A 15,039-nucleotide genomic window follows, 5' to 3' on the forward strand; every position below is an offset into this window, starting at 1 on the left:
GATTCACCTGGAACAAAGAGAGAACTGGGTCAGTATCAAGGTAATTTCCCACCTTTGAACATTAATAACTTCTAAACTGTACAAGATATTAAAAAAAAAATTACACCACTGAATTCCTGAGCTCAAGCTATGTTATTTGATGTGTCATACACTCCCTTCCCATTTAAAAAAATGACTTGAATCCAAAATGGCGGATTTAAAGATGGTGGCCATGAATGGCATACACTCCAAAACTTGCGGCCCCTCATCAAACCTCTGTTCCTATCATCACTTTTTACTTTTCCCGTCGATTTTCAAACTTATGCAGGTGTCCAAAGACCTTTGACTCACCCTGTATAACACTTCTTTTCATTTTAAGCACTTCAAAGATTCTCGTAATTTAGTAGTGTCCGGGATTTTCATTTTTAAAATACGGCAACCCTAACTACGTATGATTTATCAGTTATCAAGCCAAGGTGAGCCGAATTCAGAAGCTGCCGGTGTGGAAGTTCTGAAACACAGTTTCTGCTGCTAAATTTATCCCTGACCGACCTCGGGCAGTAAATATAATCCTCCTTATGCAGAGTTGTTTTGACGTATGATTAGTATCATACTAAAGGATTGACTACTGCAGGAAATATATGTTAATCAAACTAGTTAGTATTACACTAGTCATGCATCATAACGACTCTGCATAAGGCCGGGTATGTTTAATTTCGCAGATGATGGACTACACGCTCATCAAATTTGGTTCAGATCCGGCCAATAAAGTAGTAATAAGCGGAACCGAGCCGAGCCGAGCTTGGTCACCAAAGAGAGTAAGCTTTATTTCTTGGATGATGAACTACTCGCCTACATATTTGGTTCAGAGATCCGACAAGTAGTTACCTGAAAATAAAGTAGCTACCACATATACTCACACACATACACACATTATATATATATACAGGGAGTCTCAAAAGTCCCCTGACATAGGGCACCTCTGTTATTATCAGAGTTACAACAAAACGTGAGAGAAGAAACCGTCTCCAAATATGTTTTCAATCTAAACTGAAGGTTTTTTTTTAATCTGGAAGAGCCGTTTGGGCTGTACACTCCTTATGCGCCCAATATTAAATGAAATGCAACGTTGCCATTTACGTGGACCCACAACATTAAGTGAATAAAGTTACTGTTTGACATGGGGGCTGACCATCGACACGTTATCGTAAAACACAGTAACTTCATTCACTTATGTTGTGGGTCCAGGTAAATGGCAACGTTGCATTTCATTTAACGTTGGGCGCATAAAGAATGTACAGTCCAAACGGCTCGTCTGATTTTTAAAAAAAAAAATCTTCACTTTAGATTGAAAACATAATATTTGGAGACGGTTTCCCCTCTTACATTTTGTTGTAACTCTGATAATAACAGAGTCACTATGTCAGGAGATTTTTGAGACACCCTGTAAATATATAATGTGTATACTTGGAGTGGAACTACTGTATAAGTCCCGTATGCTTAAGTCAAGAGCGAAAACAATAAAGAAAGAAAAAACAACAGAAAAGAAAGCATTTACAAAAACGACGTACTTGGCTGTATTCTTAAAAACACAGATCTGAAGATATTAAATGATAATACTTAATTTCCTTAAGAAATACGTATCTAAATAGAGCTTCTGTACTTTGAGTAAAAGCATTTTCTCAAAATTATGTCTTCAGGCATTTGCCTGCTTCCAGACAAGAGCTTTACACTCGTACTTTGCCATGCACAATACAAAAGGTTCCTTCTGCATATTCATAATTTGTAAGTAAACCAGTTTATTCATGCTTTTCTAGCGGCTTTTACTATCTTGACAAGAATATTGAATTATTATAAAGGAAACTCATTGTAGTTTGTGTTTCATGAAGCAGAAAAGTAATAAATTTGTGAATATACTAGTTGTTTATGGCAAAAGGGTTAAAAAAAAAGAAACAAACAAACAAAGAACGTCTAAAGTGAAAATGTGCACAGACATACATGTATCACCTCTTATGGCACCGGCGCTGATTTCTGAATAATTTTGGGGACTCCCATTCAGGTATGTGTGTTTCGTTTTCAGATATACAAGTAAACATCCATGCAAAGATAACCAGGTCCTAGGGCGGTACAGAGCAACCTTTCGAGGAGGCCAACACCCTTGTCTTCCCAAGGACCAGCACCCATGCCTTATGCTAAGAAATTTGACACAGATATATTCTCACCAAATTTCTCAGATCATGGATCTTGTGCGTACCAAGTACCAGACCACAAACTTTCTTTTTTTGATTTATTTGTTATAAAGATAAAGGGATGGATCCAGGACGGACTTCTGGGGGAAACGGTGGGTTCTTACACTGCTACTTAGAGCTACTTTTAAGATCTCCAACTCTTCCGGGGGGCGATCACCCCCTCCCTGGATCCACTCCTGTAAAGATAATGTACTTGGCATTTACAAAAAGTATGTGGTTTATTGTTATGATTACTGCGTCACTGTTACGTCTATGTGTCATTCTTAGGAGATATCAAATAACATGGATACAATTTAAGATTTGTCAACGGTATCAGATTGGCAATCGAACAATGCAATTTCAATACTATAAAAAGTTTTTTTCTCAATTTTAGCGAACACTGCCCATAAAAATTTACTCCTATGTTTGTAATTTTGTCCAATATGATGTATCTTAAGGTTATTTCACACACAATGTGCCGTTCCCATGCCGTGCCTACACAGACCTCCTTGAAGCAGTGTTGCCACAGTCCTAGCTCTGTAGTGGGCCGAAAAATAGTACCAAATTGAAATAAAAAGGGCTCAATTCATTATTTTATATCAGTATAGTACATGGCTCTATAACACGAAACTCAAAGAGGTAAAGTTCTAGAACACCCTCCCCTCTTACAAGAGTCCAAATCAAGAAAGGGTTCTTTTCAAAAATTACTTTTTAAAAACATCCAAGTAGGAGGATCTCGAATAACCGTGAAGGTAGATGAATTTTTTCTCGCGCGTAGGAAGTATTACTGGCCGCAAATTAAAAAGAAAAATCGTTATTATACTTGAGCACACGCTGGTCTCCTTCAGAATATTGATTCAACGTGTGTGTGCTATTCCACCACACACCTTCTTGCTCGTCTTTTTCATGCAGGTCGCGGATGCGCTCATCTAGTGTTATTTGTTTCCCGGTTTAGTTCGAATTACGAATTTTCCACACAAAGTTTGTAGTGTTATGCGGTGCAGCGACACAGAATGAATGTTCAAAATTTTTTTTACGAGTTCAGCATACAGTATAAGTAACGTGAGATGTAGGGAAATTCTCACTGACACTGTTAAAAATGTAACAAGTATTTGTTAAATGGTGCTGAATTTGGTAGAATTGTACCAACTTTTTTCACAAAAGTGGTTGAAAATACCAGCATGGTACCAACGGGCCGGTGAATGACAAAAAGGGATGAATTTGGTACAATTGTACCAAGTGTGACAACACTGCCTTGAACAGGAACCTTCGGGTTTCTTCGGAGCACACGAAGCGACACGAAGTAGACCTGTAGCGGCACGGCACGGTATGTGATTGGTCGTGGCCGTCGGACGGATGGAGAATGGCAATGGGAAAAATGAAATTAAATATTTTAGTTTTACGTCCCACGCTTATGCCGGTTAGGCTAAAGGGGACGGTGATGATGAGTAATGAATGAAATGGTGGAATGAAGAAAGTAGGAGGAAACGGGAGAATCCCGAGAAAACCCACGCACACGGTGTTTATCCACCACAAAGTTCACTTGGCGGGGGCTAGCATGGCAATGGAATGGCATGAGCATGGCGGCACACTATTTGAGAATTAACATTTATCTTTGGAAAATATTGCGGTTAAACAAGAATTATAATTTAAGATTTAATCATAATTTTAGAGAATATCTCATTAATGATGCTGTACAGGGCCGTGCCGTGGAAAATCAGCGCCCGGGGTGAGAGTATACGACGGCGCCACCATACATATATTCCAAGCAATTTTTTTCTACCTTTTTCCTTTTTTCTCCCGAACTTTTCGCCCCGCTTACTTCGGCGCCCGGAGCCGTCGCCCCGCTCGCCCCCCCCCACGGCACGGCCCTGATACTGTACACTGTCCTATTGGCAGAGTCATTATGAAAATCTTGATTATCGTATACTTCAAAATCAGCTTCATCTCAATAGACAGCGTGGTTATGGTTCAGCATATTTTTTTTAGTTTACAAAAAGAAAGTTTGGTTTTCTCGATTTCGTCCAAAACTACGCGTCAGGATTTAAACTTGCCCTCATCATTATATTTAGCTGAATGAGATCTATCAATTACATGTCTCATCTATCGACAGTTTTTTTTTGGGGGGGGGTCCCGTTAGCTGCTAATAACATTGTAGAATTCGTTTATATTTAATGAGAACGAATTCATACCTATTGCATTGGAGTTTTGCGTTTTTTTATTTATATTACGTTTCACTTTTCAGGAAAGATTAAGACTAAAGGTACATTCCGTATTCGGGACAAGAAAATATGCCTCACGGACGAAATACCGTGTAGTACCAGTAATCCGAACACGTTTAATCCGAACATGTCCGGGAGGAAAATTTTATTTTATTTATTTATTTATTTATTTATTTATTTTTGTGGCGAAAATACGCAGTTTTAGGAAGTTAATAAATAAAAGGATGGAAATGGGTTCATGTTTTCGTAGAAAATAAAGTAAATTTTCGTTATATACAGTTTTAAATACATTAAGATATAATACCCCTAACAGAAAGCTTTGTAACTACTGCACTGTATGTACTGTACGCGAAAAAATAACGGCGTCAAGTTTTCCCAACATTTTTATCATTTTTCCAGTACAGTACATATACTGTAGTTAGAAAACTTGTCAGTTCTAATACATGAAATACTATACGCTATGTATTAGAACACAATAGACCCGTTCACCCGCTACAAACCGTGTTTTTACTGTTGTTCTGCTAATCCGAACAATCACGTAATCGAACAGAGTTCGGTCTCAATTAGTTCGGATTAGTGGGACTCCACTGTAAATGGTGCCGCAAGTGACCTCAAGTTTTAAAAGCACTTGCAATATACAATATGAGGCAAAGATAATAGGAAGTTTGGAAAGATAAAGGTAAGTTAATAAACATATATTTTGACGGTAATAACTATGAAAAGATTAGAAATAAGTTGAAATTATTGTTAGATACGAATTTGTGGAGAGCTGATGCTTCAAAACGATATTTCACAATTGCCCTTTGTATTAAAAACTTTGGATAAGCATGGCGGATTTCAGTGTGACCACCATGATAGTAGTATACATCAGTAAAAACAGCTCTATTTCCATTACCTCTACCCAAAGATATGCTCTTACTTCCTTTGAAAATTACAAACTTAGCAGATACCATTGCGTTATATTGTATACTACAGATATACCACATTGACTTGACACTTAGTCTACCATTCCAAGAGCTGCTATCGGCTGAAGCAATTCCACTCCCTTTCGCTAAGACTCTCTCGCTTAGCAACAGCTGAACCCTTCTTATTGGCTCAGCGCGTGGGTGTGTAGCGGGTGTGAGCTTTAGTTCCCATTTTTGCCATGACGCAAGACATTTTGGCAGCACTATAGTACTGTAAATACATTTAAAACTTGCTGTTGCGTTTTGTCCCATTTAGTATTATTCAATAACTAATGTTTCTCATGGGTTGCTTTAGTCTGATATGGAATTATTTTAGGGGATGACACTAAAAGTAAAACAAAAAATAAGGACCACTCTAATGTATAGATGCAGATAGATAGATGTAGATAGGCCTACATATGTTTGTGAAAGCGTACTACCTTTAGGAACATGTGGGGCTATATCAAAAATTCTAGTTACGTTAGAATTACGCGGGTTATGTTGTATATACAGCGATATTGTTGCAGAAACCATAATGCAATCCACGACTATGTCTCCTCGGGCTATAATAGTAACTTCTGATTAATCTTAATATGGATTTCTCTATCATAGACCTACTTGTGATGTCTGTGTTCTAATTTCCGGCCAGCTGAGAGAATGAAGCCTTATTGGGCACTAATTCAGAGCTTCTCTTAAAGGCATATTACTGGGCTTCCAGGCATATTACTGGAAGGTTTTTCCAAGGTAAATTGATTTGATTTGAATTTTAGTTTAGCATCCCTTTCAGCATCGAGGCTATATGAGACGAGGACCTACAACGTAACGTGGAATCCGAACTACACGAGCTCTCGTCGGGAATCGAACCCTGGTCTCTCACGCCTAAGGCGCGTACGCTAACTGCTTAGCCACGAGGAAGCTCCCAAGGTAAATTGAATTGCATTTACGTGTTACTCTTGTGAAAAGCATGTCCTCTAGCAAATAGTACCCCAGTGAAGCCCTCCTACATTTTGATCTTCCCTCCGCACTTTTTTTAATGAAAGCATGTTTAAAGACAATACAATTTGGAGTGTTTCAAGTGTTATCTGCTAAGTGCTTTGTTTTCCATTTGTCTATCTTACCTCCAAACTGGCATCCATATCTTTTGAGAATCTGTCAGAGTCTTAGACCAGCTATTTCCAGCACACAAAGATTTCTTGAAGCATTCATCATTCCTGTCCCGTGCGATAAATGCGTCAATGGAATTTAGAACGTAGAATGACATTTGGTTGAGAGCTTCAATGTCCGTCAAAACTCTTCCTCCTGAACTTCTTTTCAATCTTTCCTGAGGATCAATTCTTCCTTCAGGCGCTGGAGAAACAACCATAGCAGTTGTTGGATACGGCATCTGGAAAGAGGACCCAATAACCAAGAAGATTGTGGTTAAAAGAAACCAAGACAATTTGCACCAATATAAAGTGTAATTTTCAAACAGACTTGGATCATTTGCTGTAAATATTTTAAATTTATATTGAACATGCACTAGAAAAACATTACAAATTTTGATTAGAGGTACAAGAGAAAAACTGTGTTCTATGTACCTGAAAATGAAATATTTTGATTGTCTTGCATATGCAGTACCATGCGTTAGGTAATAGTATACTAAAATATTTTTACAAATAACAAATGAATAAAAATATCGAATAAATTAGTTATGTCAAAGGATCCTTGAATAACGTATTCAGAATACAATGGAATGTGCAATGATATTTATATAACGTCGAAATCCTTAGCTAAGACAATCATGTTTTTCTTTTCATTCTAGCTTACAGATTATTCAAATTATTATTGCGAGGATCACACCCTAGTAGTAGAGACAAAATGCAAACCGCTTGCTGTACGCTTGAATTGTAGGTCGGCCAAGCTTGCATCCAGCCTGATAGGAAAACGTGTAAGCATGACGCAACCTGCATTCCAGTAAAGAAAGTTACATGGGGGCAACCCTGCATTCACTGTTCCATTCAAGCTTGATGCAAACATTTTTCAAGTCAAGTCAAGTGATTAGCCAATGAACCACCAGTGATGCTATGACATTCTGCGAAGGGTCTAAAGCATCGCTTGCAAGTATAACAAAAGTCAGATTGTATGAAAGCATGTGTTTCAAGTGCAAGCGTAGAAAGCCAAAAGCCAAGCATGCGCCAACTAGCCGAAAGCTTTCTTGCTACTAGGTAGATTGAAGTAAAAGGAATTAATATATATTTATTTAAATAAACCTTACAAAGTGATTAGTATTATTTATATCATGTTACGATGTTATCTGTACATATTATTGTAAAAATAATAAACAAATAAATAAAATATTGTTATATCCTCTTGAAACATTAAAGTGAGGAACGAGTTTACTGTAACAATTTTGTTGAAGAATGGTAATCATTTATACAAATTTAGTATTCTATTTTAATTGTACTTATTCAAACTTTACATGTATCTGAATACAAATGCATTTACATAAAAGCTTTAAATGTCATTTCATCATGCCAATGATCTTACAGCATTCAGGAAATTTACTGTTAAAGAATGTCTAATACATAAGACGTGATTGTTAAAAAAAAACAGAAAGCTATGATACGTACGCACCAAGGGCGCCCATGTTGTGGTTTCCAAGGGGGGCAAATATAAGCAAGGTTTCAAATATAGTTTCAAATTTTGCTATAACTAATGTAAAAATTCTATTGGACTTTCGATATTCCCAAGTACGATTTTCTCTTAGGGGGGGGCGAGTGCACCACCTTGCCCCCCCCTGATGGGCGCCCTTGGTACGCACTGTCATCTTTAGGAAATAATTTAATAAAATATTAATATGAAGTGGGCCGGCAATGTTGAGCATGTACACTTAGAAAAATCCGTTATCCGTACAGTGGTATGTTGTACTAATGCACGATTCCATATGTTTACTACGGAAATCTGTACGGAGCATACATTATCCATGTGGTCCATACGTACTGCCCTTTCCCCACTTAGATGTTACATCATACAACTGCAGGATGTCTGACATTTAACAGTCTTCCGTATATTACATATGTATACGCATGTTACATTCGTCAGCTAAATGTTATATACCTTCATCTGTATATGAGATCCTTACCACCTATAAACAGTCATACGGAAAATACGTGTAGATGGAACAATTATACGGATGATATAAAATATACGTTTTTCAGTTATACGTTTGCTGCAGTATGTTATAGCCCTCCTTTAAGTCCAAAAACGACTTACCTTTAAGTCCAAAAAAGGATTTACGAATGAAACCTACATTTTCATACACGCCACATACTTTTTTTTCTCTGTGTATTCCAGTGCATTCTTAACGAATACGGTGAGAGAACCAAGTGAGTGCTATGAAGAAATATTTGTGCTCATTTCGAATATAAAGCACGGGACAGAAATAGACGACCCAAAATTCCATTAAAACTAATGAAGATTTTGGCCGTTTATTTTCGTCCTGTCATTTACTTTGAAATCTCTCGTATTCCTTGCGTTTTTATACACGTACTCAAACACACTTTCATGAAACTTACAGTAATTACATTGCGCATTGAGAACACATGTTAAAAAAGAGAATATCAGTTGAGAACTTTCATTCGTCTAAATTCAATCCTCTAGAAAAGTCATTTGGAACTGAATCCTTTGTAATGCTGCAGTTTCTACTCTTCTTCTCAGCAAATCAAACGGAGAGTGGAAGGAGCTGGTAGGTAACCTGGCATTGATAAATGGGAGCAGAGACGGGCAAGCAAGAACATCGATAGCATAATCGATAGTTTTGCAGGCATACGCTACTCGCTGACCCATGACCACCCGTACACTGCCAGTCCCATTTTCCTACCTTATTTCCTGCCCCCTTTGCCAATTGTGTTTCTTTGTTTATCTCGGGTTGTAAAAGCATACTCCTGCGTCATGCATAGGCCAGATGGAAATGACTGCATACCATTTAACTTTAATCATAAGTTTTTGTGGGACATGTTCTACTTTTGGCTTACCGTCCATAATTTATCGTTGACTTGAGACAAATGGACTGCTTGGATGCCAAATAGCCTAACTTCAAAATTGACATTTTAGAGGAGAGATAATTGAAGTTCAATATATTTTGGACAATTCATATTTCTGTTGTCTTGACAACCAAAATCATAACTATGTTGTTAATGGTTTTATAATTCACGGTTTACACAAATATTTCTGAAACTTTACTCATCTGTAGAAATGAATGAAAGCATTAGACTATTTTTATTTTACAGAAGTATTTTATTTATTTATATATTTATTTATTGGAGTTAGGCCACTTGGCATCCAAACGATTAAGTGGAATATCTACATCATGTATAATGGTTCTACAATGATTTTGTTGCATATAATATTATTGGATAATATAGCAGTTGAGAATGCTCCAAGAGCATTGTCAGAACAAACCTAATAAGAATTAATTTTTCTTATTCTTATTAACTTCTACAGGCTTTATACCAATTGTTCTATGTACTTTATTATTATACTAATTAAACAATTCTTCTAATATATCTATCCATTTATAATTTATTTGAGTAGTAATTTTTTTCCACATATTTTGTATAAGAGCCCTGTTAAGACGTTCTACAATAGACCCTATGTTGTATTTCGAAGACACATGCTCAAAATGGAGGGCTCAAGATTGAAAAATTCGCAAAATATCATATCTTTATGACTTACAGTACCCAAGATTTGGCTCCTTAAATCTTCCGAAATCCGAACTTTTGTGGCCAATCTGGGGAACGGTCGGCAGTTGGTCAGTGGCCACCGGTTACTATTTGGCACCAAAATCTTCACCATTATCTTATGTGTTGATCAACACCAATATCACCGCTCTATGACTTACGGTTCCCGAGATATGGCTCCTTAAACTTCCCGAAATTGGATATTTTTTTTTTTTTAGCCAATATCTCGAAAACAGTAAGGATGACGCGAAAAACTCCACCACTTTCTCAGATAATTTTTGATGCTCAGAAATTGGATGGAGGGATTAAAATTGAAAAATTCACAAATAACAGATACACACACATGCGCACACACACAAAGACAGAGAATTCAGAAACAAACTTTTTAAGTTCATTGAATACACCAATAAAACACTCGTTTATTATTATTATTATTATTATTATTATTATTATTATTATTATTATTATTATTATTATTATTATTATTATTAGATAATACATATTACTTACTTATTCGTAACCGTTATTACTATTAAAAATAAATAACATACACATTATCGACTATGAGTATTCCACGCTTCTGGTTCTCATAATCGAGCAGTTTATGACATTACGTTGAATATTGCAAAAACTATCTATCATGGGTTCGAATCCTATTCATTGTCCTTTCGCCATTATCATAATTTATTTCACATTGTTTCCTTTAACCTGAAAGCCAGAATCGTGGGAAATAAAACTAATAAAGAGATTGTTATCTCATATTCTTAAAAATGTTATAAACAGATTAAAGAAATTACTGTCTAGTCTTACAAATATTTTTTTTTTTTGTATAAAAGCCTGCGTATTCGAGAGAGGCTGAAAGGTTACCGTTCAAACAAGGTAAGTTAAACAGTGTCCTGAGTGTGAGTGTGTCTGAAACAGTGTTTCGAGAGAGACAGATGTGGTCCACTGGCGACGTGCCTACTGGGTTCCACATTTTCTCAACTTCGGTACAGATTGCGGGAGTAAACTGTGAAGTAGATAGCATATCCCTTCAGCAGTCTCTACCAGTGCCGGACTGGCCAAGTTGAGGGCCTTAGCGCGAGTTCTTAAAGACCCCCCATATATATATAACGTTACGGAGTAGAGGGGGCCTTCTTTAAGTATGAAGTTTTACTGGCTCACGGGGCCATACTGATATGAGCAAGAGGTCCCCCAAGAAGATTTATTTTGGAAAAATGAACTTAGGCTTCGCAAATGTTTTTGGTAGGAAGACTCAAGAAAGCATTTGCGATTGCGAAAATTCGCCCTGCGCCTCGTGATCCCTGCGGAGCCTCTCGGGTCCTTGGCAATTGCCAAGTAGCCAACGTGGCCAGTCAGGCACTGGCCTCTACCCCTAGGTATTTTCATGCACTAATTTTTACAGAGACTAGAGGAATCCCTTAGATGCTTTGGAAGGTGAGTAGAGTGGAAACTAAATCTCGCCTCCACTGGAGATCGTGCCAAGCCGTCCGTTAGGTAGGTAAATGTTTTACTGACTGCGCTGCCTCAATATTTGAGTATATACGTACGCTATTGATATGATAAAGTGACTCTTCGATATAGGCCTATGTAAAATTTGGATAATGCATTGGATTTAGTTTCTATCTTATTGCAGACTGAGTAAGCGATGGAAGCTCGAATTATAAAGTTCAGCCAGCAGGAAATTATGTAACTATTATCAAATATCGTTTTTGCAAGGCCTTGCCATTGAAGGAAATACATCAAGAATTGTAAACGTTATGAATGAAAAATGCCTTTGTATACTACCATCAAGGAATATGTTGTTAAGTTTTAAAAAGGGTGAATATCAACACCGAAAGCTGCAGTAATTTCCTAAAATAAGGATGGTGTGCATTATTTGATACTCAAAGAAGGATAAGTTAGACTGAACAAAATTGCAGATATCCTAAGCGTATCTGAGAAGCACATTTTCTACATTGTCCATCAAGAACTTGTGATAAGGAATAGTCTGTGAAATGGGTCTCAAAACAGTTTCACAACAAATAACATGCAGTGATTTGTAAAATAAATGTTTATGACAGTTGTCACCTTCCATATATATGTATTAAAATGCTACAATAGCAATTAAGAGCGACTGAGCTCCAACCTTTGATTTACGGTTATTTGTGGTTTCACGTTTATAACAAAGACAAATATTTTTAAAATGGTGTACTTTAAATAAATTACTTCAAGAGATCTTTTTCACAAAGTTTATCCTTTTAAATTATTGTTCAAAGCCTTTGCATTTTAATAAGTCTTCTCCGAAATAAATGCAAATGAATTGTGCTGCCATCTCTGGAGTTTCTTAAACTATACGTTTGTGGACGTTTATATGTTTGTGACAAATCCTTTCGACAGCTAGATATCGGAAACTACAGGCTCTAGAAAGATAACGTTCTCACTGATCGATTGCAAATTTTACGTAGATTGTCCAGTTCTAACTCAATATTTAAAAAAACGTGGCCATTATTTATTTATTACATTTTTACGGGTACACTCGAAGTGTTGAAATTTAAAAAAAAAAAAACTAAAGCATCATATCCTACCTATTCCAACACCATATAATTGTATATAGGGATTGTGTATCTCTCAGGTGTTTGTTTCAGTACCAAACGATAATGAAAAATGAAGGATAACCATCTCTCCAGTCTAAGTTGAATCTTTATTGTTTGGAGTGTTTTGCCCAATGAACACCATATATCACTGACATTATAATTGATTGAATGTGTAATGTATTAGCTTATTTTAAAATGTATAAAACGATAATCATGCCTGTTGTTCTGTATGGTTGCGAAATATGGCCGCTTACTCGGAACGAAGAACATAGATTGAAAGTATTTGAGAACAAGATCCTGAGACAAATATTCGGACCCAAGAGAAACTGGAATAGGGAATGGCGGAATCTTCATAACGAGAAACTACATAATTTATACGGTTTATCCAACATTGTTAGGGTCATCAAATCTAGGAGGCTCAGGTGGGCAGGTCATGTAACCAGGATGGAAAAAAGTAGGAACGCTTTCAAAATCTTATGGAAGACTAGCCGGAAAATGACCATTAGGAAGACCTAAGCGCAGATGGGAGGACAATATTAAGATTGATCTTGCAGAGATTGGAATACAAAGTAGAAACTGGATCCAATTGACTAAGGATAGAAGTCAGTGGAGAGCTTTTGTAAACGTGGCATTGAACCTCCGGGTTCCATAGGCCATAGAGTTACTAGTTTATGTATTTGCCTATTACATACTACATGCAAGAAAAAAGAAAACACAGATCATACATGAATTAAAAACTGCAACCGGAAGTAGGCTCAAATCTTGCAAATGGTACGAGGTATTGAAAAAGTAATCGAAAAAAATCTCCCCTTTACGGTATCTCGATTTTTACCAAGACTTCTTTCTCTTTTGTCTGCAAAGGTACATGTACAGATGTGAGGAATAACAAGGAGATTCATGGTCATATATGAATGATGCGCTGTGTAAAGAGCGCAGGTTCAGCTAGTATATATATATATATATATATATATATATATATATATATACAGGGGCAGATCCAGGATATGATCAAGGGAGGGGCTAAACCATATTTTGCCGTTTTATCCAGTGTAAAGCAGGATTGAAGCCCATTTTATCCAGTGTATACCTGAGCGTCAAGGGGGCTATATATTATTGTTATTAAATAAAACTTCGTATGTTTGTTTCACTTTGGGTGTATTATTTTGTTGTCCACGTTATCTTTCGTGAGAGTAGGCAGTGGTCATCGCGCTCAGCATCCAAGAGGACACCCTTGCTGTCACTAGGGTAATATATTGTTCTCGGGTGGCGAAGAAATCTTAGCCATCTTAAGGAACTACACATGCACACACGCACACACATTTCAAAATTAACAGAAGAGAGAGAAAGGCAAAATTTTTAAAAACGAAGTCAGTTGTGCGGAAGAACTGGAATAGACACCACTACTGATGACAGTGCTTTCTATTCGTTCGTAGTGCATACTTTGTACCATTCTGTACAGCATCTACAGCAAGAGCCTAGACACATTTATTTGACCCAACGAGGCCAAAAGGTTTGAAAGTCGATTCTAATGTGAAAAAGTCTCAGGAATTCGAAAATGTAACTCTTACAACTGTAAACCAGTCATGATACGCGCTACAGGATGTTTAAGAAGTAAAAGTGTTACAATTGTAAGATTTCACCTCATATAATTAAAAAATAATAACTTCATTATCGTTCAAGATAGAAACTTCTTTCTTGCTTTATTTCCGAGAATATACTCCAGATCTCAATCTCAATAGTAAAAACTTTTTATATGGCCGCCATTTTAAAATATGGCGCCTGAAAACGGAAAAAAAGTCATTTCTGAACTACAATTCTTGTGTTTCAGGACTAATAACTAGGAAATAACTACGTTTTCGTAAACAACTTGAAGTAAATGTAATTAAGCATTTTAAGAGCTTGCAAATGACACATATATCATTGCTATATCTTTAAAAATAATTGAGCTAATTAATTTTATGTAGTGTTATGTGTATTTGTTTTTAACTTAAATGTGAAAAGTTTTAGGAGATTTATAGCAAGAGTCCATCCACATTTATTTAACCTAAGGAGACCAAAAGGTTTGAAAATCGAATATAATGTGAAAACAACTTAGTAATTCAAAAATGTTACTCTTACAACTGTAAACCAGCCATAATTCGTGCTACAATGTGTTTAAAAAATTGAAATATTTTTAAAAAATGACGCTTTAAGAATATTTATTTAGCGCAAACTGTTACTTGAAACTGTAAAAGCAATTCCTAATAGAGTCATGTTTCAAAATGCTAATAATATTATTTTTACACAATATTTAACTTTTTATTTTATACAGGGTGGTTCCAAAGATGCCTCGTAAAAAAGTAGTACTGTACTTTAGTAAACTAAGAAATCTA

At 36.4% G+C, this 15,039-nt stretch overlaps 1 protein-coding gene across 3 annotated transcripts in view; it reads right to left on the reverse strand.

Annotated features, from left to right (window-relative positions):
• The window catches only part of LOC145678727 (uncharacterized), an 87,430-nt gene that overhangs the window by 9,804 nt on the left and 62,587 nt on the right, over positions 1-15,039 (reverse strand). For all 3 annotated transcript variants that reach the window (XM_081749165.1, XM_081749168.1, XM_081749166.1), the window contains one exon: positions 6,492-6,757. In XM_081749165.1, coding sequence (XP_081605291.1) covers positions 6,492-6,757 — 266 coding nt within the window. The remainder of the gene's footprint in view (positions 1-6,491; positions 6,758-15,039) is intronic.

The sequence above is a fragment of the Thermobia domestica genome, chromosome 2 (assembly GCF_964235325.1).
Source record: "Thermobia domestica chromosome 2, izTheDome1.hap1.1, whole genome shotgun sequence".
Lineage (NCBI taxonomy): Eukaryota > Metazoa > Arthropoda > Insecta > Zygentoma > Lepismatidae > Thermobia > Thermobia domestica.